Below are 23,788 nucleotides of genomic sequence, written 5' to 3' on the forward strand. Positions count from 1 at the left end.
TTATTATTGAATAAAATTTATTAACAATCTTGTGTGGATCTTTATGACTATTTTTCCTAATTTAAAAGTGAGATTCATTAAAATAAAATTATAATTCCTAACAAACTTGAACCAATAAAAAATTTCTTGAAAGAATTTATTGGTTTAATATTGAAAAATTCAATTTAAACGTAAATTTTACATTATTATTATTATTATTATTATTATTATTTAACAATGTGTTATCATATAATTTAAATTCAAGCATTTATTTTCCCAAATATCTAACTTTTTGTAATAATCTGTTAACACTTTACTAAATATTAATATGAAGATAAAATTAATTTTTGTATATATATAAAATCCAGTCTACTAGATTCTTGTGACGGATATATTAGAAATAAATGACATTAAAGTTGATCTTATTTCCAATTTAAAAACATTAAAAAGAATTAAAAAAACATTAAAAAATCTTACTACCATGCATGTTACTATTGAAAGATCCAATCTGATCTTCAGAAAAACCAAAAAAAGATCTAAATCTGATTAATTTGGTGTATATATAAAAACAAAACAAAGACTATCTGTTTTAAATCTTGGAAGGTAGTAGGCTTGAGCTTGTTGTTTTCTTGCATCTTGGGATGTACTTCAGCCATGGCTGTCTCCTCCTAACCATGATGCCATTTTCATTTTCACTATTTTATATTTTCTTCTCAATGCCACATACTTTCCTGCTACTACCAAAATTTATAAAATCCAACCTTTCATTCTACCACCCTAATATAATATATTTCTAATTATCCAGGTACACTCAATAATTTCACATTCTTTTAAAATACCTTTTAGAACAAAATAATTTTAATTATGGTACATTTTCTAAAATGAATTATAAAAAAGTTACTAGATGGGGTAGGGTTACGTGCCTCCGACTTAACCAAGAAGAAGCAATGTTACTTACGAAATATATCACGTGAAAACACCATACGGATCTGTGCTTCATTCCACATTCCTCATCATCATTCATTTCACATCATGTCTATGTATCTATCAATTTCTTATTTTGTTATACTGCGTGCTTTAAATATAAGAACTTCTTCCATGAATTTATAGCAACCTTTAATAAACCCCATGTGATAATGTGTGTACAAATTTTAATTCTCTTTATAGCTTTTGCCTTCGATTACTTGTCTCATCAACTTAATGACATAGTTTTTTTACCTAAACCGTGTTATCATGGTTGGTATAACTATATATAGAAAATACACCTTTTATTCTCCCTCCAATCCTTTTCTAAGATATTCAAATTTTTAAAACCTAAAACTTTATTATATTTCTATAATAAATATATTCAACTTAAATACAACTAATATACAGCAATTTCATAACCAACCCAATTCAATTAAACTGTAGTTTGATTCACTTGATTTCAATGTAATTAATGTTTTTACTATCAAAATTTATCTTTCTTTAATAATTTATAATAAAAAAAATCATTATTGCATTTAAATTTACTATTTCAACATAATGGTTTTACGTCCGTGCACAGGCCAAATAATCAGGTATTCTTAATTACAAATTAAAAAAGGGATAAGTAGATAATTAATGTAATATTAAAATTTAAGGATCTGTTCGATTAAAATTAAAAAGTGAGTTATCTTGTTTGAATATTTTTAAATTCCAGGGTTTTATTTGCGCATGCTATTTTTAATTCTCTTTACAAGAGATGCCTTTGCATTGCATGATAAATGCATACAGCACCTTTCAGTTCATGTAAACAACGTTGTTTAACTACTGTGAAGGCAAGAACAATTACTGTTCAATTTTTTTTTTTAATATTTTATATCAATACTCAATTATGCGTTTTTTTTATTACTATTTCCGTTACTATAGAGGTACGAAGTATAAACAGAAGCAAGGGACAAAGGGAAGAGGATATATAAAGAGTTGGAGTTCATAAAAAGTTATTTACTATATTAAATAATATCACTAACTAACAGCTAATAAAACGATTAGACGCTCTAATTGAAATTAACGCCATGAAATATAAAAAGAGGGACACTAAATAACAGTGGTTGGCTATAATTAATATATATGAAGCGTGGCAACTGTTTTTTGGTTAAGTTATTATATGTAACGAATTACTAAGATAAATATTTAGTCTTTAACAAAAACAGAATCTTTAATTAAAAATTAAATAGATATTTAATTTAGGGCAGTAAAATTAAATAGTTTGCTCAGGAAAGTAGAAACTAAGAAAAGATTGATTCTTGAAATCATATTTAATGTCTTATCGAAAAAAAAAATTGTTGAGAAAAGTGATATATTCGGATGCTTAAAGTGGAAGGGCATAATCTCAATCTCACGGAAAAGCATGCAGAAGAATAAATTGCAGAAGAATTTATGAATGTGTTTAATTAAGAAGGAGAAAAAAGTGACAGCGGTGAAGTAGAAGAAGATATTAATATTAGTTTTGATATTAATATGAAAAGTAGGAAAAAGAGTGAGAGTGTGTGATATGTGTTATGGTTGCATGTAAAAGTGTATAAGAAGAGTGGAAGAGAGGGGTATTGGGTCCGGTGGTGGAGCCAGAGTGAGGAAACAGAGGGGTCCACGATCCACGGTGAGCGTGCACGGAAACCGAAGCCTCTCTACGCCACTTCAAAAATAAAAAGAGCATAAACGGAAAAAACAGCTGTAACCTTTTACTGGGTTTTTTCCCGGGAAAATATTAACAGCCTCGCCACCACATCCTTCCCAGATCGCTCCACCGGAATCGTCATGGACCGCTCCGCCGCCAGACTCAATGTTCCTGCGCCGGTAGCCTCCGGACCCTCTGCGGAGGCCACTCTACGCCACGTGGACCGCCTCATAAACTCCAATCACTACACGTCGCCTTCCAGGACAATTTACTCCGACCGCTTTATTCCCAGCAGATCTGCGTCGAAATTCGCGCTCTTCGACATCGCCTCGCTACCCGAGGGCCGTGATGACAGCTCCAGTGCCTACACCACGCTCCTCCGCACCGCCCTCTTCGGCCCCGATGCCGCCGGCCTAGCGCCGCCCCTCACGCCGCAGAAAACGGCCTCGCCGCCCATGACGCTTCCCAGCCGGAATATTTTCCGGTACAAGACCGAGACGCGCCAGTCCATGCACTCGCTCTCGCCGTTCATGTGCGACGATTCCGTACCCGGAGTTAATCACGGCCCGGTCAAGGCTCCCAGGAAGGTTCCCAGGTCGCCTTTTAAGGTGAATTTTGATTTAATTCAGTTTAATTTGGTTTAATTTTTTTTTTTGGTGCCTATGGAGATTGAGATGTTAGTTTGTGTTGGTGTTTGGAGTAGGTCCTGGATGCGCCTGCGCTGCAAGATGATTTTTACCTGAATCTAGTGGATTGGTCTTCGCATAATGTATTGGCTGTTGGTCTGGGTAACTGTGTTTATCTCTGGAATGCTTGTAGCAGCAAGGTGATTTTTTTGTTGTTGCTCGATTTAGGAACTTTGATTTCGCTTTGGTTGTGATGTGTGCTGGCCGGTGTTCTGTTTATGCAAATTGAAAGAATTGTCTTTGTGATTATTCTGTATTGATGTGATCATGCAGGTTACTAAATTATGTGATTTGGGGATTGATGACCTCGTTTGTTCCGTAGGCTGGGCTCAACGTGGTACGCACCTTGCGGTTGGAACTAGCAATGGTAAAGTTCAGGTAAGAGTTTACGCTCTGATCTCTGTCGCATTTACGGATTCGTATCGGGGGTTCCCAAAGGATGATATTTGATTACCAGGTTTTATGATTTAAACCGTGTTTGGGGGTTGGGTTTTATTGCCATCCTCTCGATCGTGAAAAATGGTGCTGCAAGCTTTAGTCATGGCAATTGATATGTGGTGTAGTAATGCAATGATGCATGGTAGCCCTCACCCTAGTGGAGCACTACAGCCATTTAGCATTATTGTTATGGGGGTTGATTAGCTTCTGTTGATCCTGAAGCCCTAAAGAAATTCTTCAAAAAGAAGGCACATTGGGGTAAACCGTCAAGATAATGATGCGGTCCTTCGTTGAGAAAAAAATGGCAAGTAATTAATTAGAACATGCTAGAGTGTATGGGAAGCAATTGAAGATAGCTTCTAAGGGAAGTCAGTTAGTTGCTTGACATCCTGTAGGTGAACTGAGTCTTCCAGGGGACAGAGTACTTCCTGGTTGGATTTTTAGCTTTCAGCAAATGAGTATCAAATTGCATGCCGCTGGTGGTTTATCTGTCTATATTATCCAGAATGGAATGTAAATTATTTTAATAGTCATTAAGGAATGCAATATCATGGAAAATAATCTGATGAATTTTTCTTTAATGACATGGTTCATTATAGACAAATAATAAGCGTGTAGATATGTTTGTTTGGGATTAGGTTGAACTTTCATTAAAGATAAAATTTTCTATACTTTTTTTCCATTATTTTATTTTAATTTTACTGATGGTGTTTAAAATTGGAAGGTTAGAAAATTTCTGTGTTTATCATTTTTTGTGCCCCTCCCTTCCATTCACTTCGTTAAAACGCTTTCTTGGGGACGAATCATTCCCTTTGCCTGCTTTCAAGAAGCAGAGACACTTAAATACCTCCTTATACACGCTTTAGTTCATAGGTATATTTGTGCCATTCCAAAACCTTGTGTTATAGACCTTGTCATGTTGTGTCACGTCATATTGCGTTTTATTGTCAATATGAAGTTAGGTTGATAAATTTTGGGGGAGCGATCACTATAGAAGTGAGTAATGTTTCTCACACTCTATCTGTGTACTGGACTCATGCTCTCGAGTAAACCCCAGTGGGAAGAACCTTCAAAACTGTGATACTAATGGTGTGAAGTGAACTAGAAGCTAAGCTGATGGAAGTGTAGAGGCTCCACTAAGAATGGGAGTTCTGTGGTAGGTAAGAAGCATAAACTCCAGTGTCCAGGTATTTCTACGTGTCTAATGTTGGACACTGACACATGTCAAAATAGCTTGGAAACTTGTAGACATAACTCAGATAACACTGCTTCAGTAAAAAAAAAAAAAAACAAAGGATACGGCTACTGCATATCCAACTTTTTTTTGGAAATTTCATAACCAAATTTCAAACTATTAGATAACAGAAAGATAGATTGCAAAAAATCTTGTCGCATATTCCTTCCCTGTTTTTCATTCAGGTGTTTAAGTTTGGCTTCCTAATTCCTCTCTGGTGTAATATTTGACTCCTGACTTCCTCTTAGGTTCTTGATCTCGACCTCCACTGCATTTTGGTGGCTTGCTCTATTCTTATTTTAGACGCCCCTATTTCCATTGCTTTGTGATTTTGTGCTATGGGCATTTCGTTTGGGCAGTTTTGGCTTCGATTCTAACATTTCTTCTGATCTTTACGATAATTGATTACTTTAACACCATTATAAATCATTACGTATAGGACATTACTAATTTCTCTGTGTTGTGTTTGGTGCCTGCGCTTCATAGGGTCCGGTGTAACAGTCAGCTAATGTGGATTGTGCTTCTGCTTGTTTCATTAAATCATTTATTAAATGAGTTAATGAAATTTTTGGTTTTATCATATTCATACTGAAAAACGTAAATATGTCGGTTTGTGTCTTTAAATGTAGAAACTTAATTTACCTTTATGTAGTCCAACTCATTTGCTCTCAAGGAGCTAAATTGGGGCTGGAGAGATATAGGTGGCTCAATTTCATTTTAAGTTTGATATCTAGTGCATTGCTTCTACACATTTTCCTTGAGGCTAAGTTCCCCAAGAAAACAAATTTGATCTCTGCTTAACTACTTTGCATGATCACAAAAGGATTTTTTCTTCCCATTGCATCCGTGAAACTTGCTAGTTCATTTTATGTTTTTTCCCACCCACCAATTAAACAATACTTGGGTCTAATTATTGTCCATGTAGATTTGGGATGCTTCTCGTTGCAAGAAGATAAGGTCTATGGAGGGTCATCGGTTACGTGTTGGAGCCTTGGCCTGGAGTTCATCTCTTTTGTCTTCTGGCGGCAGGGATAAGAATATTTATCAAAGAGATATCCGTGCACAAGACGATTTTGTCAGTAAACTGTCAGGGCACAAATCAGAGGTCAGTCTTGTTTTTATTTCTTACAGTTTCATCTTGTCTAACTATTCTACTGTACATGATATCCAACAACATATTGATTTTCCTTTTTGTTTCTTTAAAGGTTTGTGGACTGAAGTGGTCTTATGATAACCGTGAGTTGGCATCTGGAGGAAATGACAACAGAGTATGCAAGTGCAAACTTAAGCATTCTTCTGAACTATTATTCTTTATTCTCCTGCACAAGTACTAATAATTTTTTTGGCAGTTGTTTGTATGGAATCAACACTCAACTCAGCCTGTCCTCAAGTACTGCGAACATACAGCTGCTGTTAAAGCTATTGCATGGTCTCCTCATCTTCATGGACTTCTTGCATCTGGGGGAGGAACTGCAGATCGATGCATACGTTTCTGGAATACTACCACCAACTCACACCTAAGCTGCATGGACACTGGAAGTCAGGTAAGAGTACTTGTGTTTAATCTGTTTATACTTTTTATGTCAAATTCACTACATTTCAATACTTTCTGTAATATGAGGATGGCTATTTGTTGGTACTACGTATTCTTTTACTGGTCGCTGTAATATGTGTTCCTTCCGGTGAAGGGTAATTTATGAAATGGAAATAATAAAATAGCGCTTGAAAGATGATTCAGGTTATACAATTGAAGAGAGATAAACATGTTTAAGAAAGGATTAGAAAAGGTCATGGTACATCAATGTTGGACCTCAATATGAATAGGACTCTCTGTTAATGCAATCTTTCTGATTAATGTTGAAAGATAAAGATTTAATGATTTCTTGTAGACATACTTTCTTTTCTAATTCTTTTTGAGTGGTAATTAATAAGTCTTGACATTTTTTTTTTGTTTAATGTGAAATAGGGATTTAAAGCCTAAAAATGTAGAATCATCTTAAATGAATAGTAGCTGAATAATTAGTTACCAAAAGAAAGAGGTAGAACTAGGAGGTTAGTCATTTTCTGCCTGTAGGTTATGATGACTGGCAAATTATGACATTTAGTTGAAGGCTTATGAATGACCATCACATCTCTAACGTCATAAGATGCCCTAAGGGCCCTTTAAGCTTGAAGTGGGAACATTGCATGAACCTACTAAATAATGAAATCCAACCTTAATTTAAAACAATGGGGGTAACAATAATTGAACCCTGACCAGTTAGACAAGGAATCTGTAATACTATGTCAAAGATCAATTCCATTAAAAGCTTAAGCTATTGGTAAAGGCTTACACAGCTTTATAGCATCTCTAACTAAGATCATCATTATTATTATACCATAACTCTGGGAATGTACCAAGCTGAACATGGATTGGTTATTTTTCTTATTGATATTATTATTGTAATTCCGGGCTGGGAGGCGTGAGTGAAGGTATGATAACGGAATATTTGCCCCCTGCCCTCACCCAAACCTAAGTTCAGAATTCACTTGATGTTCCTCTTACATGGAGTCAGTCATCTCCTGTCACCCTTAGAAATCCAGTTCTGGCGGTAAAATCATTATTTGCTCTATCATTGTATAGAAACTGAGACATTACAATGAAAATAGCTTGTCTAGAGTTTATTATACTAATGTAAAGTTGGAAAAATGCCTAAATTAAATGTCATTTTAGTTGACCATTCATAGCTCGGAGGTATGATTCTTTAAGTTTCTTCCGGCCTATAAATTGTTTTAAGAACTTGTGGCATTTACCACTTCAAATATTAAGACATTTGGAGATACATTTTCTTAAACAATACCTGCTCTGCGCTTTCCATTTTTTTAATACAAATAAAATGGTGTTCAACCTTTATATTTGGCAGGTTTGCAATCTCGTGTGGTCTAAAAATGTCAACGAACTAGTAAGCACACATGGTTACTCCCAGAACCAGATAATTGTTTGGAGATACCCCACAATGTCAAAGGTACACCATCTACTGTGATAAGATGTATCTCTTTTTTTATTTTTACTTTATTCAAACCTGCTTTACCACCATTTTTGGTCCTTTGATGCAGCTGGCCACTCTTACTGGCCACACATACAGAGTTCTCTATCTTGCCATTTCTCCAGATGGACAGGTATTTCAGTTCTTTAACCTATTCCTTTTTCTATCACTCTGTCTTTGATTATGAAAATGATTTCTTTGTCGTATCATCTATATGTTGTGTTTCTGCTTGTGATGAGTTATACTGTTTCAGACTATTGTAACTGGAGCTGGAGATGAAACACTTAGGTTCTGGAATGTATTCCCATCCCCTAAATCACAGGTAATTTACTCATTTAAAGATGGATAAAAACAATTGAAGCCCTGCGGCTTTTTTGTATTTGTGAATATAGTACGTTTAGTCATACTAGGAACTGTATCACTATTACTTTGACTACAGATACATTAAATTCACTTTAAATAGTTTTTATGACAGCTGCAGTTTTCATTTTTCTTTCTTGTACTTTTCCCCTTTGAGAAATAACTTTTAATTTCAAGTTGTTTTGCATTTTATTAAAATGAGTGGTGTATCATTACTTGAATTTATCTATTTTATGTTTGTTCCTGGAAAGAAACTAAGTATATAGGACAATTATTATTTGTGCGTATGAAAAATGCTTTGTATATCTTGTTCACGTGGGATTAAAAAATATTTAACCAACAATACAATTATATACTGCAAAAACTTGATCAACAATCATCATGCCAATCCTTTTACTTCATGTCATATATTGCTTAAATATGTTTGATTGATGGTTAATCATCTAGTTATCCCTGCCAACCTCAGTAAAATGATTTAGTGTTTAGATTGGATTGATGGTTGTTCTCATCAAGTGATGGGAATAAGTCCTTTTATGTTAAATTTCACATGACCATTCCATGTAAAAAATTTGCTTTCTCTCACTTCTTAAATGACATTAACTACTTAACTAAGTCAGGGTTGACAAAAAAATTTCCGCATGATACGGTCGTGTTTAATGAAAGCATCCATTCCCTTTATTTCCATGTTTATATGTTAATGAAGGTGACCATTGATGCAGAATACTGACAATGAAATCGGAGCATCATCTCTTGGAAGAACTATTATTAGGTGATCGCTCGTGGCATTTTGATTCAATCATGTGGCATATTTCAAAGTTTGTTTTCCTGCACAGAACAAATTTCAGAACAGGAGCAACATGATGAAAAAACATACCATATGAAAAATAACATCATAAGGAATGCTTTACCGTTTGGAGAGCATTGCAGGGAGCTATGAGAGTATATTGTGGCTGCCAAAGATAAAGACATTCATGCGATTCGTGTGAAGTCTCATTTCTTACTTAAAAATAGGTCATTTTTTTATTGTTCATCGGAATTTTATACATGTTAATGGAGTTGTAGCTTCTTTCTTTCCCTCTCCTTCTATTCTTTACTTCTTTTCCATAATGCTCTCCGATGTTATACATTCAAGGCGAGTACACACAGAACACATCCTTAGCAAGCTTGTAACAGCTGTTGTATATAATTATTCCATTTTAGGAATTTTGGTACTTCCTTCAATTTTTTAACCATCTCATTGCTTCTAATTATCGAGAGTCTCCTGATTTTAAAAGTCTACACATTATCACTACTTAGTTCATTATTTATTTATAGTGAAAAATATATTTTCAAAATTTTTAAGACAATACACTAATTGTTTAATGAAGTTTTATTTGAATTCCTGTGTGGATTCTCTCTCCAACATATGATGCATTACCAGTAGTTGAAACTCGAGAACAAAATTTAACACCCTGAAAAATGTATGGAATCAATTTCTTCAAGTTAAAATTGGTAATATCATTATCACCAATCTTTCTCAATTACTTGGAAGTCTTAAATATCTCCAGGAAATGCAAAAACTTGCAGTACTGTGTGATGTAGAGACAAACTATAGTTGTTTTAAAAGGATTTTCTATTATGGATGGAGTACTGAGTGATTTGTAGAGCCATATTAGTATGTGCATTTTAATTTTTAACGACAACAATATGCAGACAGTTCAGTTCCATCAATTATGGTTCAAAACTAACCAAAGCTTAGTAAATAAAAATATGATGTTACGTTAAATATCTTGAGGAATAGGTTCATAGCTTCAATTGGATAACCTGCTGCTTTCAAAAAAGTATGAATTGCATCCTGTGTTGTTAATGCTCCCGTAAAGTCCCAGATAAGGAAGCACTTGTATGTTGTGTGGTTGGCCCATACCCTTAATATAAACGTTTTTAAAATTATTTTTAAGATAATAAAAAAATCAACATTTTTATAAGTTCAAACAATTTTGTGCTTAAATTCTTTTATATCGATTTATTTTAAAGTTTACTTTTAACTTTTTTATTCTTAAATAAAGCTTACTTACAGACAAACTAATTTTATTTTACATGGAAATAATTTTATTTTTTATTTTTCTTGAAGTTCGTATTATCTAAATATTCTCATAATAACCCTTTTTCCAATTAGTTTAATATAAAATAATTTGGTGATATTTTCAAAATCTGGCCTTTTTTACACGTGTTGGTCAATCAAATTTTACTATCTCAGATTTTTTTTTTTTTTTACTGTTTTATACCTCATTGAAGTTGTTATAGACAAAAACGAAATTTTATAGTTTTTCTTACACAAAAGCACTGTAATATGGAGTACATGAAGAGCATTGGAACGAGTGTTGTACTTATACAGAATTATTTAAGTAGAGTTTCACAAGCAGCGTTGTGATTAGAGAGTTAGAACAAGAATTACATATATTTATGATACATGAATATATTGCAAGTGAGGTAGCATTTATATTGGCATTGTTAATTTTCCATGTGTAGGCATTTATGAGCTCTTTCATGGCTTCCTGGTTTCAACTTTAACGTCATTTGTTTCTCAGGTCTTCCTATGAATAACTCCGTCTCCACCTCTTCTTCCCTCTTTTCTGTCACCACTTCCAAATCCTCATCACTCAAATAACGCCGTCGTTCAATCATGTACTACAACAAACAAGTCATCTTCCAAATTAACTTCTAATCAATATTAAGCAATATCAAAAACAGTCTTAATAACTTGTATAAAAATAAATAAAAGAGAATAGTTTATACTAATTTATCATTTTATGCAAATAGTGAATAATATTGATGATAACCTGCTGGCGTAAGCGTTTATTTACTTGGAGTAAGCACTTTTCCTGAAGTCAGTGCAAAGAACATGGTAATTCTAATTAGTGAGCAATTTAGGACAGATTAATTAAAAAAATATGCGTGCAATAAAAAAAAGATAACATTACCTCTTCTTTTAACTTCTCAATTTGCTCCTTGAACAATTGATTCTGAGCAAAAACGGAGTCATGGTTATTGATCAAGGGAGTTATGTTAAGAAAAATGATTTTTTGACTACTAAATTTTGACAATTTTATCTTACAATCTTAGGTATCATTTTATAAGTTGTTTTCTATTTTTTCTTTTTCTCATTTTCAATATTCAAAAACCATTTAGAAAATGACACTTCATGTTATAAGAGAAAGTTGCCAAAATTTAATAGTAAAAAAATATCATTGTCCTTATATTAATTATACTAATTTGGAGTCTTACCAATTAATCAAAATCGATCATAATGTCACAAGTAGGTTGTTTTGCGGTGTTGATGCTATGTACTCGTTATATTGAGGAATTTATTCTAGGGAAAAGTTTTTCAGATATGTCCATACTATATGGGTCTTAAAAATATCTTCAACTTGGATTGGATAGATATTTACCTTATTATTGAAGAAAAACTTAACTTTCTAATAATTATATATATTAATTATGATATAGTTCATTAACATGTTCCAATATTTATATCTTTAACATTTATATAGTCAAAGATTTAACTTTAAACTTCTTTATGAGTTTCCCATAACTTCTTGTCACAAAGAGATTATCAATACAAAAGGAAAAATTATTAAATTTGTAAATTTCTTCCTCCTCTTCTTTGATGTGAAACCCCTCAAATTGTTCTACATAATTTTTTTCCTACAAATAACCATTTAGAAAAATCTTTTACATATAGATGATAAACTTTCGACCTTTGTATCAAGACATGTTGCAATCACTTGTATCTCTCTGTAAAAAATGTCATCAACTTCACCATCAAGGAATTGTGAGTTTTTCGGTAATTGTTTACTCATGGGCTCTTCCCAACTTCATTGTTGATTTTTCATGAAATTTATATCTTTACTTACAAGAATTTTTACATTTTTGTAGTTCAAAAAATCTGTAAACTTTGGAAGTGTTGTATTTAGTAAAAACTTCAATTTCAGCATTCTCGTCCCCCTTTACCCTCTACAAGTTGTTGTTCAATGTCAGCATTTTCGCAAAACTTACTAAAAAACATATTTTTTTGTAGTCCTTTTTGTTGTCAAACTTTATTATTTGCAACATGAAACCACTTTGATTCTTTACCAGTATTTTATGTTTTCAACAAATAATGACAACCTCAATAGTGAAAATTTAAAGAAATAAATCCAACAATATTTGTGTGAACCAACTACAGTTTTTGAGCTGCTCTCTAAACGGTTTAAGGAAAACTTTTAGATCTCATTTTCACCTAAATGCTTCTTTTCATTTTTGTGTTATTTTGTACTTTGTTAATGAGATCCAACAATTATATCTTGATCGGATAAAAGGGATTTGGTACAGTTTTGTTGTGGACTCGGTAGAAGTGTTGTTGGACATGAATCCAACTTCTACAGAATTTACTTAGAAGGAAAACAATTCAGATGAGTAACAAACCATGTGTATTCAGATTATCTTTCTTTGTATTTAACATTTTGTGTCTAAAACATTCTATCTTTGAAGTGCTGTTAGCTTCCATTAGATTAATTATTTCAATCTTCATAAAAAGACAGAAAAATTGTGTGATTGAAGAGTACCTTTCTTGCCCTAATTTTTTCCAAGCTGCGTTCTAGCTGATTCTCTACCTGTCGTAACTCGTCAAGACTGCATGTGTCCAATTCATCTCCCAAAAGCTTCCTACAATATCAAACAATCTCAAATCTTAATTCAATCATTTGTTATTCCAATGCCAATCAGAATATAAAACCAGTGAAGTGGGTTCCGAAACCTTCTGGAATTTTCTAGGTACTCGATTCTCTTTGCCATGCTCATATCACCGTCCTTCAGAATCTGCATGTAAACACATAACGTCAGCCATACACAGAAAGTTTAAATTCAAATAGAGAAGTCGTGTGTGCGTGTGTGGAGATAGTCCATTAACATACAGAGAATTCAAATAGTTGAAAACAATGTAATTAGACATGCAGAAAATTAATTATTTACAATTTAAGTTGTTATCATGCCAGACAGAAATAAAAATTATAGGAGGCTAGTACATCAAAAGCTGATTCTGAGAGATAGAATGTCCAAGTGCATTAGTTGCTGCATTTGTCAGCAACGATATTGGCATCTATCTGTCGAAGTTTAGATCGTTCATCACCGTAAATTAAAATTCTTGAAGATGCATATCTGTTTTTAGGAAGATAAAAAATGGGGAATCGATATCCATTTCTGACATTTACTCCTTCACCAACAACATCAATTCTCCAATCAGAATGTTTGTTTTGCTGAAATGGGAGAGTAGAGTACACTAAAAGTAATTGGATTTGGTTGTAAGTGTGGAGAAGGCCGGTTTTTCATCGTATGAAATGATGATAGTCATAATAGAATTTGAAGTGTTGGTTTAACTTAATTTTCCAATGCATAATCCTAATTTAACTATTTTTCTAATTAATGTCAAATCTGACACATTTTTTATGCCAAGGAAGGACAATAAATCTCAAGTAACATTACCATAATTCAATAGTTCTAAATGATATGATAATGGTTTAATAATAAACTCAACAAAAATTACTCAAATGAATTTTAATTTATTTAAGAATTTAATATTTAGATCAATTTAATTTTACAAAAATAGTTCATAAAATTCACCAAAAATAAAAACATTTTTTAGTGTAACCGTGAACATATACATTATACATCAAACCACATTAAATTCTTCGTATCTATTTTTTTTCTCTTTTATTTTTTCTTTTATTGTCTTGTTTCTAACCATATACGATATACTGGTTACTGACACTGTTTGATAAATGTCTTGAGCATTGTCTATTTGAGCAAGGGTATAATGGAAAGAGGATTATTAAATTTATTCTGAATTTCTATAGCTAAGTTAGCTTAGTCTTTTATATATCCTATATGCTATAAAAAAAACTTGCTATCTTCGCTTTTTATGTTATTGTAGCAAGATGAATGATATTTTGACATCAAAATCTTTTTGCACCTATTTAACACTATCTTTTAGTTTATTTTTTTTAGAAATGCAAAAATTTACTTTTTGTTGAAATCGTTTGTTAAACGGTGGTTATCAGTATCATATAACCTTTTTCCTTTTAACAAATTTCTAGAAGTGCCTCTTAAGGTGTGTGTCTTACCTTGCTTAATATATTTGAATAGCCATATCTGCTATTTTAGCCTTTTCACTTTGAAAGATAATCATCACCTCTTTTAATCTTCTTTTGAATGATAACTTGAATTTGGAATTTACTATGTCTGTCTGGATATTAAAAAAACAGTGTTTGATGATATTTTCGCATATTATGTCCAATTCAAAATTTTATGAGTGTTAGGAATATGTTTTTCCAGATAAACTTGAAAAATCAAGAAAAAAATCACTAATAAACATATGAAACCCACTAATTTTATAATTTTTAATAAATTTTAACTGATATGGTTTACTTAAATTATGCAGAACAATACTATATTTGTTAGTACTCCTTTTTGTTACTGATACTTTAGACTTCATATAATTATATCATGAGTAAGGTTTAAGGTCAAAATGGGCAGTGTTCAATACTTCATTATTTATTTATTTGTGTCGTGATCCTTTAATTTGTCTTTTGTTGTATTTTTTAATTAATATTATAAAACTTCTACTGATGAGTTAGAATACTTTTTTCTCATGTTTCTTGATAATATTTTGCATGTAAAAATAACAACACAACCCCAACAATATCATATATATGTGAGTGTGTGTTTTGATCATATGTACGAGTATCTGTGTGTGGAGAGCTAACCTGTGTATTTTCATGGATTCCTTTGTGGCTGTCACCAAGGTCCTTGATCTTCCTTTGATAGCGTTCAACTGTTTTGTTTATACTGTAGCATCTCCAATAGACAAGAGCATTAAAATTTCTTAGGCACCACTGATTTGATCCAACAGCATGACAGAATATTTGACTATGAATACTAATTGAAGTTAACTAGATAATCTCATTTCACAAGAAAAAAACATTTATCCATGTTATCTTGAGTATGAATAACTTAGTGAAGAGATACATAATCACATTTCACAATAAAGCTTATTATGTAAATCCCTTTTTCTCTTTATTTTTTTATCTCTTTCTGCTTTTCACCATTGATTAACTATGTCACTTATGAAATAACCAACACAATAAGTTCTATGTCGGTTGTCGTTACAATTTTCACAAAAAATCTCATTTTTTTTTATATAATCTTTCTTTTCCTAAACATTTTATCAACTACTTAACCTCAAAATTTTCACATATATATGTCTTCTGATAACAATTTGTTTGGGCTGTCATAAATTACAATTTAGATTATAACAAAACTTGTGTCATAGGGAGGATCTTTGAATTCATAACAAGTAAAACAAAGGAGCAACTAGATTCTTTAACAATAGTTTAGTACTTTTCTGATAATTTGTTAACTATACTTCCATTCACATTACTCGGATATGTGTTATATAGATATAGGGTATTAAGGGATGTCATTTTCTACGTATATTCTGTTCGAGGTCATTTAGTCTGAGTAAAAGTGTAAGGTGGTGTAAATCTTGCTCCTTTATGGTGAGTAGATGTAAGAGAGGAGACTATGTCTACTTGCAGTTTTCCGCATGAGGGTTTCAGACTGTAAGAGGTGTGGCAAGTTGGTTCTAAATGTACCCAAACATTGGATTATCATTAGTCATATCCAATAGGGTTATGCAGTGAAGTTTTTCTGATTGTTTCAAAATGCACAAGTAGCAGAAAAGGTGTGTTAGAAAGAGATCAATGAGGGAGTCTTATAAAGGTTGTGTTACATTGTTACATGTCTTTCAATTGGGGTTTTGGTTATGTACTGATATTATATGCAGGAGAGAAATATGAAGAGTATGGGTCTCATTATGGTTACCTAATTTTTATATCTATTATCATAAATATAATTTTTTAGCATATATTTGGACACCTCTATGTCTTTATATTTATGTCTCTCTTTGCTGATAAAAGGAACATTACTCGGATATTAATTTTGTTCTTTACATTCATAGTAATCTGGGTGTGACAATGATAAATATGTCTGTTCACGTAAAAACGATTTTCTAGTTCTAGCAAAACTAAAAAGAATTGCCTTAGTTATAATGCACACTTGCTTCATATCTAAACAAGTTCTTCTACATAAAAGTTGTAAGTGTTTTTCTGATTAAGTTAAAATGTACTGATTAAAATGATATATAATAGCAGCATACATAAACCCATGAATATAGGATAAACTATAAAAACAGAGATAGAAAAACGGAGGAAGTACTACTTTCCAATCGTGTATCTAAAACAACATTGGAATTTGGAAGGAGTTTTTGGCATCTTTTTTAAATATGTGGCTTAAGATACTTCATGAATTGACCATAATATAGTTATAGTTAACGATATAACACGGGACAATGCCTTGGGTTTGTACCAAGTTCCCTCAATCCAATGCCCTGGGTTTCTGTAACTACAGTTCACACTTTAAACAATAATTTGAGAGAAAAAGCAGCATAGTGGCAGAAAGGTTTTGAATGGATAATCTTAATAGTATTTGGTAATTGGTTCATCAAATAAACTAGACCATGCAATCAATCCACGCAAGTAACAAGGATAACTACTCATGCATGCCACAGAAAAAAGAGAAACAATTTTTTTTCCAAAAAAAGAAACATATTTTAAGTAAATCAAGGCTAGCTCTTATTTTTATGTTTATCTTATTTTAAGATTCCAAGATGGTAGTATCATAATCAAACCTGTCCTCCGTTTAAACAACTACTTGTTCTGAAACAAATATTGCATGTTTTACTTAAACTGTTATCCTAAATCTTATTAACCCATAAATTATTATAATAGAGATTAATTTATTAAATAAAAATCAATTTTAAAGATTAAAAGTAATTAGTTATTATAGAAATTAATTTATATATCAAAAATCTCTGTTATAAATAAAAAATTATAATTGATTTGTAAACTAAAATCTAAATTGATCTTTTATATTAGTTTAAAAAATAGTATCTTAATTAGTTTTTAATTTTTAATTTAAACACAAATTTAAAAATCAATTTAAATTCTAATTTATAAATTAATTATAATTTTTTAGTTATAATAGAGATTATTTTAAATATAAGAATTTTTACTTTATAAATTAATATTTAAATTAATTATTATAAAGATTAATTATTTTTTATCTTTAAAATTGATAATGATTTTATTGTAGTACTGTGAAATGAGGTAATGTGTAATTATGAAAGTCTGATATTTAAGTGACATTTTTAAATAAGTATCTTTTAAAAATGATTTTTCTGTAACAAATATATCTTTAATGTTGATAGCAGTGCTTAGAAAAGACAAAGCAGGAGAATATAATTGTATCACAGCATTGCATTACTCTACAATTATAAAGAATTAAAGTAAATAACACTACTTAAAATTAGTATCTATACTGTAAATTAAAAGAACACATAATTAGAATAATATTCTTAGATTCTTTTATACAACAAATAAATAATTACATACTTTTTTAAGGGTATTGCTAACCTTGCACAAGGTAAATAGCATTAGACCTCTTAAAAAATATCTGTTTTAATAGCTCAATTTTTTTTAGAATGGTAAATATTTAAGTGATATTTCAATTGCAATTTGTAATTCATACTGATTTTAATTTGGTGATGTCTACATTTCTTTGTTTCTTTCTTTTTTTCTTAAACTCTTCATCTTTTCATTTATTTCTTCCATAACCAAATTTCTTCCCTTTTTTTCACACATGTACAGACTAAAATATATATAATATTTTATTTATAGCAAATTAAAATTTTATTCTTGATATCACCCTCTATTTTTACCACACCTATGAGTAAGCATGAATTATTTTTCCATTCCTATCAACAGTGTTAATTTCATTACAAATCCAACTGGCCACAATATTATCACTTGTGTAAAAAAATAAATAAATAAAATCATGATACGAAATATCTTCCGGTGTGAACAGAGGAGTGAAAGAAGGATGTTCAAGTACAAGAAAATTTAAAATCCTATCTATTACATACAATTGTAGATTAAATTGTCAAGTGGTGTTTTTTTTTTTTAATTAAGGCAGAGTATAACACATTTTTCATTGTAATGATGAAGTTCCTTAGTATTTTATACAATAATTTTACTTATATTTTATATAAAAGTATGCTCCTAAAAATAAAAACAGAAAGTTGAAGAGTAAAATAAACTATCAATAAAAATCCTAACTCCTGATAAAATTAAAATCAATATATAAAGGTGAAGAGTTTAAGAATGAAAAAAAAAAAAAAAAAAACTTAACTGAGTTTCAACTTTTAATAAATTAAGATATTTTTAATTGACTTTGGTAAACTTATTTTTATCTATTATATATTAAATATTTATATATTTAGCAATTGAATTTTTATTGTTTAAATTATCTTATTTATTCGGTGTTAGACGATGTGACAAATATAATTACTAAGATAATAATTTTAAATATTATTTCATATTATTCATTTTATTTTACAGAGAGAATACAAGATAATGAAATTAATGATGAAAACTCGATTACAAAATATAAAAATTTTGATCACTCAAAATTTAATACTCAATTAAAAGTACATAAATTTATAAAGGATACAAAATTTATTTAAATTTAAAAATAATAATAATAAAACGAGGATAAACATTATAAAATTAAAATCAACATTAAGTACAATTGAAACATCACTCAAATATTCACCATTTTTCAAAATTCTGATTCTTTAAAAGCATGTTTTTAAGATATCTATGCACATAGGTTAATAATACAACTATAAAAAAATTTATAAATAATGACCAGGTGACTAAAAATAATTAATAACTGTAATAATTACTTTAAATATTAATTTATAAATTAAAATTTTGTAACTAAAAATAATTTTTATTATGAAGTGTTAGTGCACGTCAAAATATACTAAAAACCTACTTTTAACAATTTTACTTGTAAGGAATAAATAATAAAGGTAACATAGTTTGGAAATGTACGTGGATAGTTGTTGTGTGGTCTATTTATACATATAGGAATAATATAATTTTTAGAAAAGTTGAAAAAGATTTACAAGAAGTGTTTAATTAAACCCAAATTAAGATTTGGATATGAATTATAAATAAAGTGAAAAAAAAAATCATATTCGAATTAGTGCTTATGTCCTCTTATCTAAATTAGATCTTTAAATTCCTAGTTTCCTATAAACACCTAAGTTCAGGTTCCTTTTTGCATACATATACACTAACCTCACTATAAGACTTTTAGTACAGAGTGCTCTTCCATTTTCATTTTTACGTGCTCTTTCTTTTTTACGGAGGAGATTCACACACTCTTTTTGACTAAAAAGAATCTCTTTGAAGGTTTCATTCTACAAGTCTAAAGTGTTATAGGAATGGAAGCATGAAAGTCAAATGAAGGACTCGATCAACAATACTAGAAACTTTTATTGAAGATCTAACTTTGTTAAATGTTTATCATAATTGTGTGTTTATATGTCTTTTTCTTTCTTCCAAACCTTCTTTGTGTAATTTTAGTGTTTGAATTTTTTGTTCTGATGCTTTTGTAAAAGGATTGGAACAAAACAAGTATTCTCAATTAATATATCCTTCTTTGCTGATAAAAATATGAATAAAATGTATAATTGATAACTAAAATAATTTGTATTATAAATTGATATATTATTAGTCACAAACATATTTTGACTACCAAATAAATTGATCACTAAATTAGTTTTAGTTAAGAATTTAATTTCTAAATTAGTTTCTAATCATAATTTTGATCACTAAAATTACTCATTATTTAAAAAAATATCTGTACGCTTTTTCTAATTATAAATATAATCTACTTTTTTTATCTATTGCTTAATATTTTCATGTAAAAATCAATAATATAATTTATTTTCATTTTGAAATATAAGGCATTGGTACTATCTACACTCCTTGAAAAATTATTTAGTTGTGCAACACTAATTTTTCTTTAACTATAATAGTTTTTTTTTCTAAATTTATCCTTAAATCATTAATTAATGTACATGAAAAATTGAATAAAGTTTTAATTTTTAAAACTAAACTATTTCATTCTTCACTTTTATAATAGGGAAAAGGTGACTATGTATTGCATTTTTTTGTATATCAACTAGAATAATTAAAGATATTTTGATAAAATAATTAGTATAATAAATTTTTAAAAAGAGTCCTATAAAACGATTTTTTTTTAAAGACAATCCTTATAATTAGAGCCAAAGAGAGTATCTTTTATTCTAACAAAATAATTATACAACTAAATTTTATTCTTTAATGTTTGCATCATAATTAATATACGTAGATTAATTTAGAACCATGTAAGAAAAGTAAGATATAATTTAAAAATGAGTAAATAATAGATAAAGCTGCTCAGTCAAGTTTTCTAAAAACAAATTTGTTAGCGGTTAAGTAGGTTACAATACTAATGACATGATATAGAAAATATAGATAAATAAAATTATTTCTTAATAAACTCACTGTAGAAAAACAACTGAAATATTAGTTGTTAACTTTTTATATTTTAAATTCATTATGAAATCTATTAAAGTGATGGTTTTTTTTTTGTAAATTATATATTCATTTATTTGTTAACAATGTACCACAATGATAAATGAAAAGAAAAACAAGATTAAGTTTAATGCAATGAAATATGAAAATAGAAATAATGCAATCCTATAAGAATTGTTAGAAATTAAAATTAAATTTGTGATATTATTTATTAAAATTAATAAACTTAAATATTTCTATATTTTAAATGAATTAACTATTTTTTACGTAAAAGACAGAGAAAGCACAATTTAGCTAAGTCATAAAATAAATTTTATTGTTTCTTTTTGTTTAGTAATCTATGAACAATACACTATGAAATAAAGGAATTATGCAATATATGAGTCAGATTGTGGTTGTTGATTTCTTTTATTAAGGTTAGTGAGATTTAGTCAAATAAATAGATATTTATTAACTCTTTATGAGAGTCAAAAATTTTGACCGACTTAAAAATTAACTTCTCAAAGTGTTAAAACATATATTGCATCCGAATGCTTTCTCCCAGCTCCATTTACATAAGATAAAAATGTAATTAATTTTCTTGTAATAAACATTTCATTTTATATAAATAAATTTATTAGACTATTCCTGATCTTGACTATATGTATTTACATTTTGTAATTTAAAATATAATAAATAATAGCAGTTAAATATATATCACGTAAAATTTGATCGATTACGTTATGTTACAAAGGACCAATAATTTTTCCTAAACATGTGTATATCAATTATAAATTAATTGATACTTATTATAACCCAATTTAGCCACTATAATGGAATATGCTTGGTAGAGTGTTATATCAATTATAAATTAAATATTGTTACGCTTTGTAGTCCTTTTTGTTTTAACCATCAATTGGATGTTTAAGTAAAAAGAGTGATCAGTATATATGATCATCACTCATTCACTCTAAATACCCTTTTAAAATTTAATATTTTCAACGTTTTCTTCTTATTTTGTTATATGTACTTTATTACACTCATATTTTTTTTTTAATTTAAATAAATTGTGGTAAAGGACAGCTTATCTTCAATTAACTGTGTCTTTTAGGGGAAAGTGCACCGAAATAACTTTTGACAAAAAAAAACTGACACGAATAGCAAATTATATCGAGACCCTTAATTGAGGTTAATATCAGACTATTCCTTTCAATTTACCTTTCTTGATTCACCTTGAAGCCTTTGACAATCACTGTCTTCTTATGCAAGAATTCTTATTGTGAATTTCTAAATAAGCTCTATTAAGACAGAAAAAATCACCAGATGCAGTGAATACACATAACTACCATGAATGATCCTCTTTAGCTTATTTCTTTTCCAGCTTCACAATGGACATTCGATGCGTACAGCACAATGAATTTCTCTATAATATTATATTCCTTAAGGCAACAAGTATTAAATAAGGATCACTAAAATCCACATAGCATTTATACGATCGATAACCATCTTAATTAAAAACATCAAATGACACTGACAAGGGGCTGAGCTCCATGGTACGAGCCAAGCAAACTAGGGTCAGGAAAAATTGTTTTATCTTTATTGCTTCAAATTAATCTAAGTACGATTTTGGCAGAAAAAGATTGGTCCAACATTGAAAGAATACACACACTAATCAAGTACTTAAGCAAATAATCAAACAAGTAACCTACACTGAAAAACAAGTTCGGGAGTAGTAACGTACCTTGAAGTTGAACTGGAGAACTCGTAAAGCCTCCCTCTGGTGGAGAAGATGATGAGTGCGACTTCAGCATCGCACAGCACCGAAAGCTCAAAGGCCTTCTTCAGCAAGCCGTTCCTTCTCTTCGAGAAGGTGACTTGCCTACTCGTTTCGTTTTCGATGCGCTTCATCTGAGTTTTCCCCCTCACCATTTTTCCCGTTTTGCCTATTGTCTGGACAGAGAGTGTGATATTTTTGGCAAAGAAGCAAACAGAAAACGAGATCTGGATAGCCAAGGAAAACAACACAAGTGGTGTTTCTAAAAATAGAAATCAAACCTGACAAAATTTTAATGTGGAAGCCAACAATGGAATCTTTTGTGCCCCTGAGTGAGTAGACCCAGCTACCAAGGAAGTTTTTGCAGGCTCGATCACAGAAACCCTAACACAGTTTTCCGGAAGAGAGAGAAATAGAGGCTCCAGTGACTGATTGATTGATGGATTGGTGGTTCCACCTATATAACCTAGCTTCTTCTTAGGTTTTTCCTTGCATATAACATATATTATTATTATTATTATTTATGAATAATAATAGTAATAATAAAATATAATAATGGGGCATATATCCCAACCTAAATATTCTTGCGAAATAGAGAGATAATAAAGGTGGTGAAACTCGAAAGGGAGGAGCGCCTAGAAAAGAACCTAATCCTATTTTTTCTTTTTTGGGTAAAGCCCGAGAAAAAAGAAATTGGGCCTTTCCCAAATTGAGAAAACTGGGAATAAATGCTCCCAATGGCACGTGAATCCACACTTGTTTACACGGGCCACTTCTCAAAAGAATGACGCTTGTGTTGGAGGCACAAAACCCTCTTCTGCCATAGTCTATTCTTCTGACACGTGTCCGTCCACACCGACAACCCATGCTTCCGGTGACATTTACTCGGACAGGGCCAATGTCCCCATGCTAAACAGCAAACAAACTTGTCGGTTCCCACTTGCCAGTTATTTTCGGACAAACAGGAATGAAGAAGTGCAACTGCAATTGCAAAAGAAAGGTACTACTTCTGTATTTTAACCTTTCTTTTAATACGTTTAGATTATTATTTTATTCTCTTTACAATCATAAAATTGTTAATGTGATTAATTTAGTTAAAAGAAAGCTCATATAA

At 30.4% G+C, this 23,788-nt stretch overlaps 2 protein-coding genes across 3 annotated transcripts; one reads left to right on the forward strand and one right to left on the reverse strand.

Annotated features, from left to right (window-relative positions):
* The first annotated feature begins 2,485 nt into the window (after nucleotides 1–2,485).
* On the forward strand, nucleotides 2,486–9,576 carry LOC114179106 (B-type cell cycle switch protein ccs52A). Its single transcript, XM_028065325.2, has 10 exons — nucleotides 2,486–3,225; nucleotides 3,321–3,443; nucleotides 3,577–3,681; nucleotides 5,901–6,080; nucleotides 6,181–6,243; nucleotides 6,325–6,519; nucleotides 7,879–7,980; nucleotides 8,072–8,134; nucleotides 8,255–8,323; nucleotides 9,081–9,576. The coding sequence occupies exons 1-10, from the start codon at nucleotides 2,758–2,760 to the stop codon at nucleotides 9,132–9,134; spliced, it is 1,422 nt and encodes a 473-aa protein (XP_027921126.1). The 5' UTR covers nucleotides 2,486–2,757; the 3' UTR covers nucleotides 9,135–9,576.
* A 1,059-nt stretch (nucleotides 9,577–10,635) lies between these two features.
* On the reverse strand, nucleotides 10,636–23,173 carry LOC114176151 (agamous-like MADS-box protein AGL14). 2 transcript variants are annotated; one of them, XM_028061089.2, is made up of 8 exons: nucleotides 22,956–23,173; nucleotides 22,642–22,850; nucleotides 15,141–15,231; nucleotides 13,136–13,197; nucleotides 12,945–13,044; nucleotides 11,322–11,363; nucleotides 11,181–11,222; nucleotides 10,636–11,028 (listed from the first exon to the last, which is right to left on the reverse strand). In XM_028061089.2, the coding sequence occupies exons 2-8, from the start codon at nucleotides 22,827–22,829 to the stop codon at nucleotides 10,852–10,854; spliced, it is 702 nt and encodes a 233-aa protein (XP_027916890.2). In that variant the 5' UTR covers nucleotides 22,830–22,850; nucleotides 22,956–23,173; the 3' UTR covers nucleotides 10,636–10,851. The 2 variants fall into 2 exon arrangements, with proteins under 2 accessions (XP_027916890.2, XP_027916891.2); XM_028061090.2 differs by having other exon boundaries at nucleotides 15,141–15,222; nucleotides 22,956–23,169.
* Nucleotides 23,174–23,788: the final 615 nt, after the last annotated feature.

Source organism: Vigna unguiculata, chromosome 3 (genome assembly GCF_037176805.1).
Source record: "Vigna unguiculata cultivar grain cowpea cultivar isolate G323 ecotype 2 chromosome 3, ASM3717680v1, whole genome shotgun sequence".
NCBI lineage: Eukaryota > Viridiplantae > Streptophyta > Magnoliopsida > Fabales > Fabaceae > Vigna > Vigna unguiculata.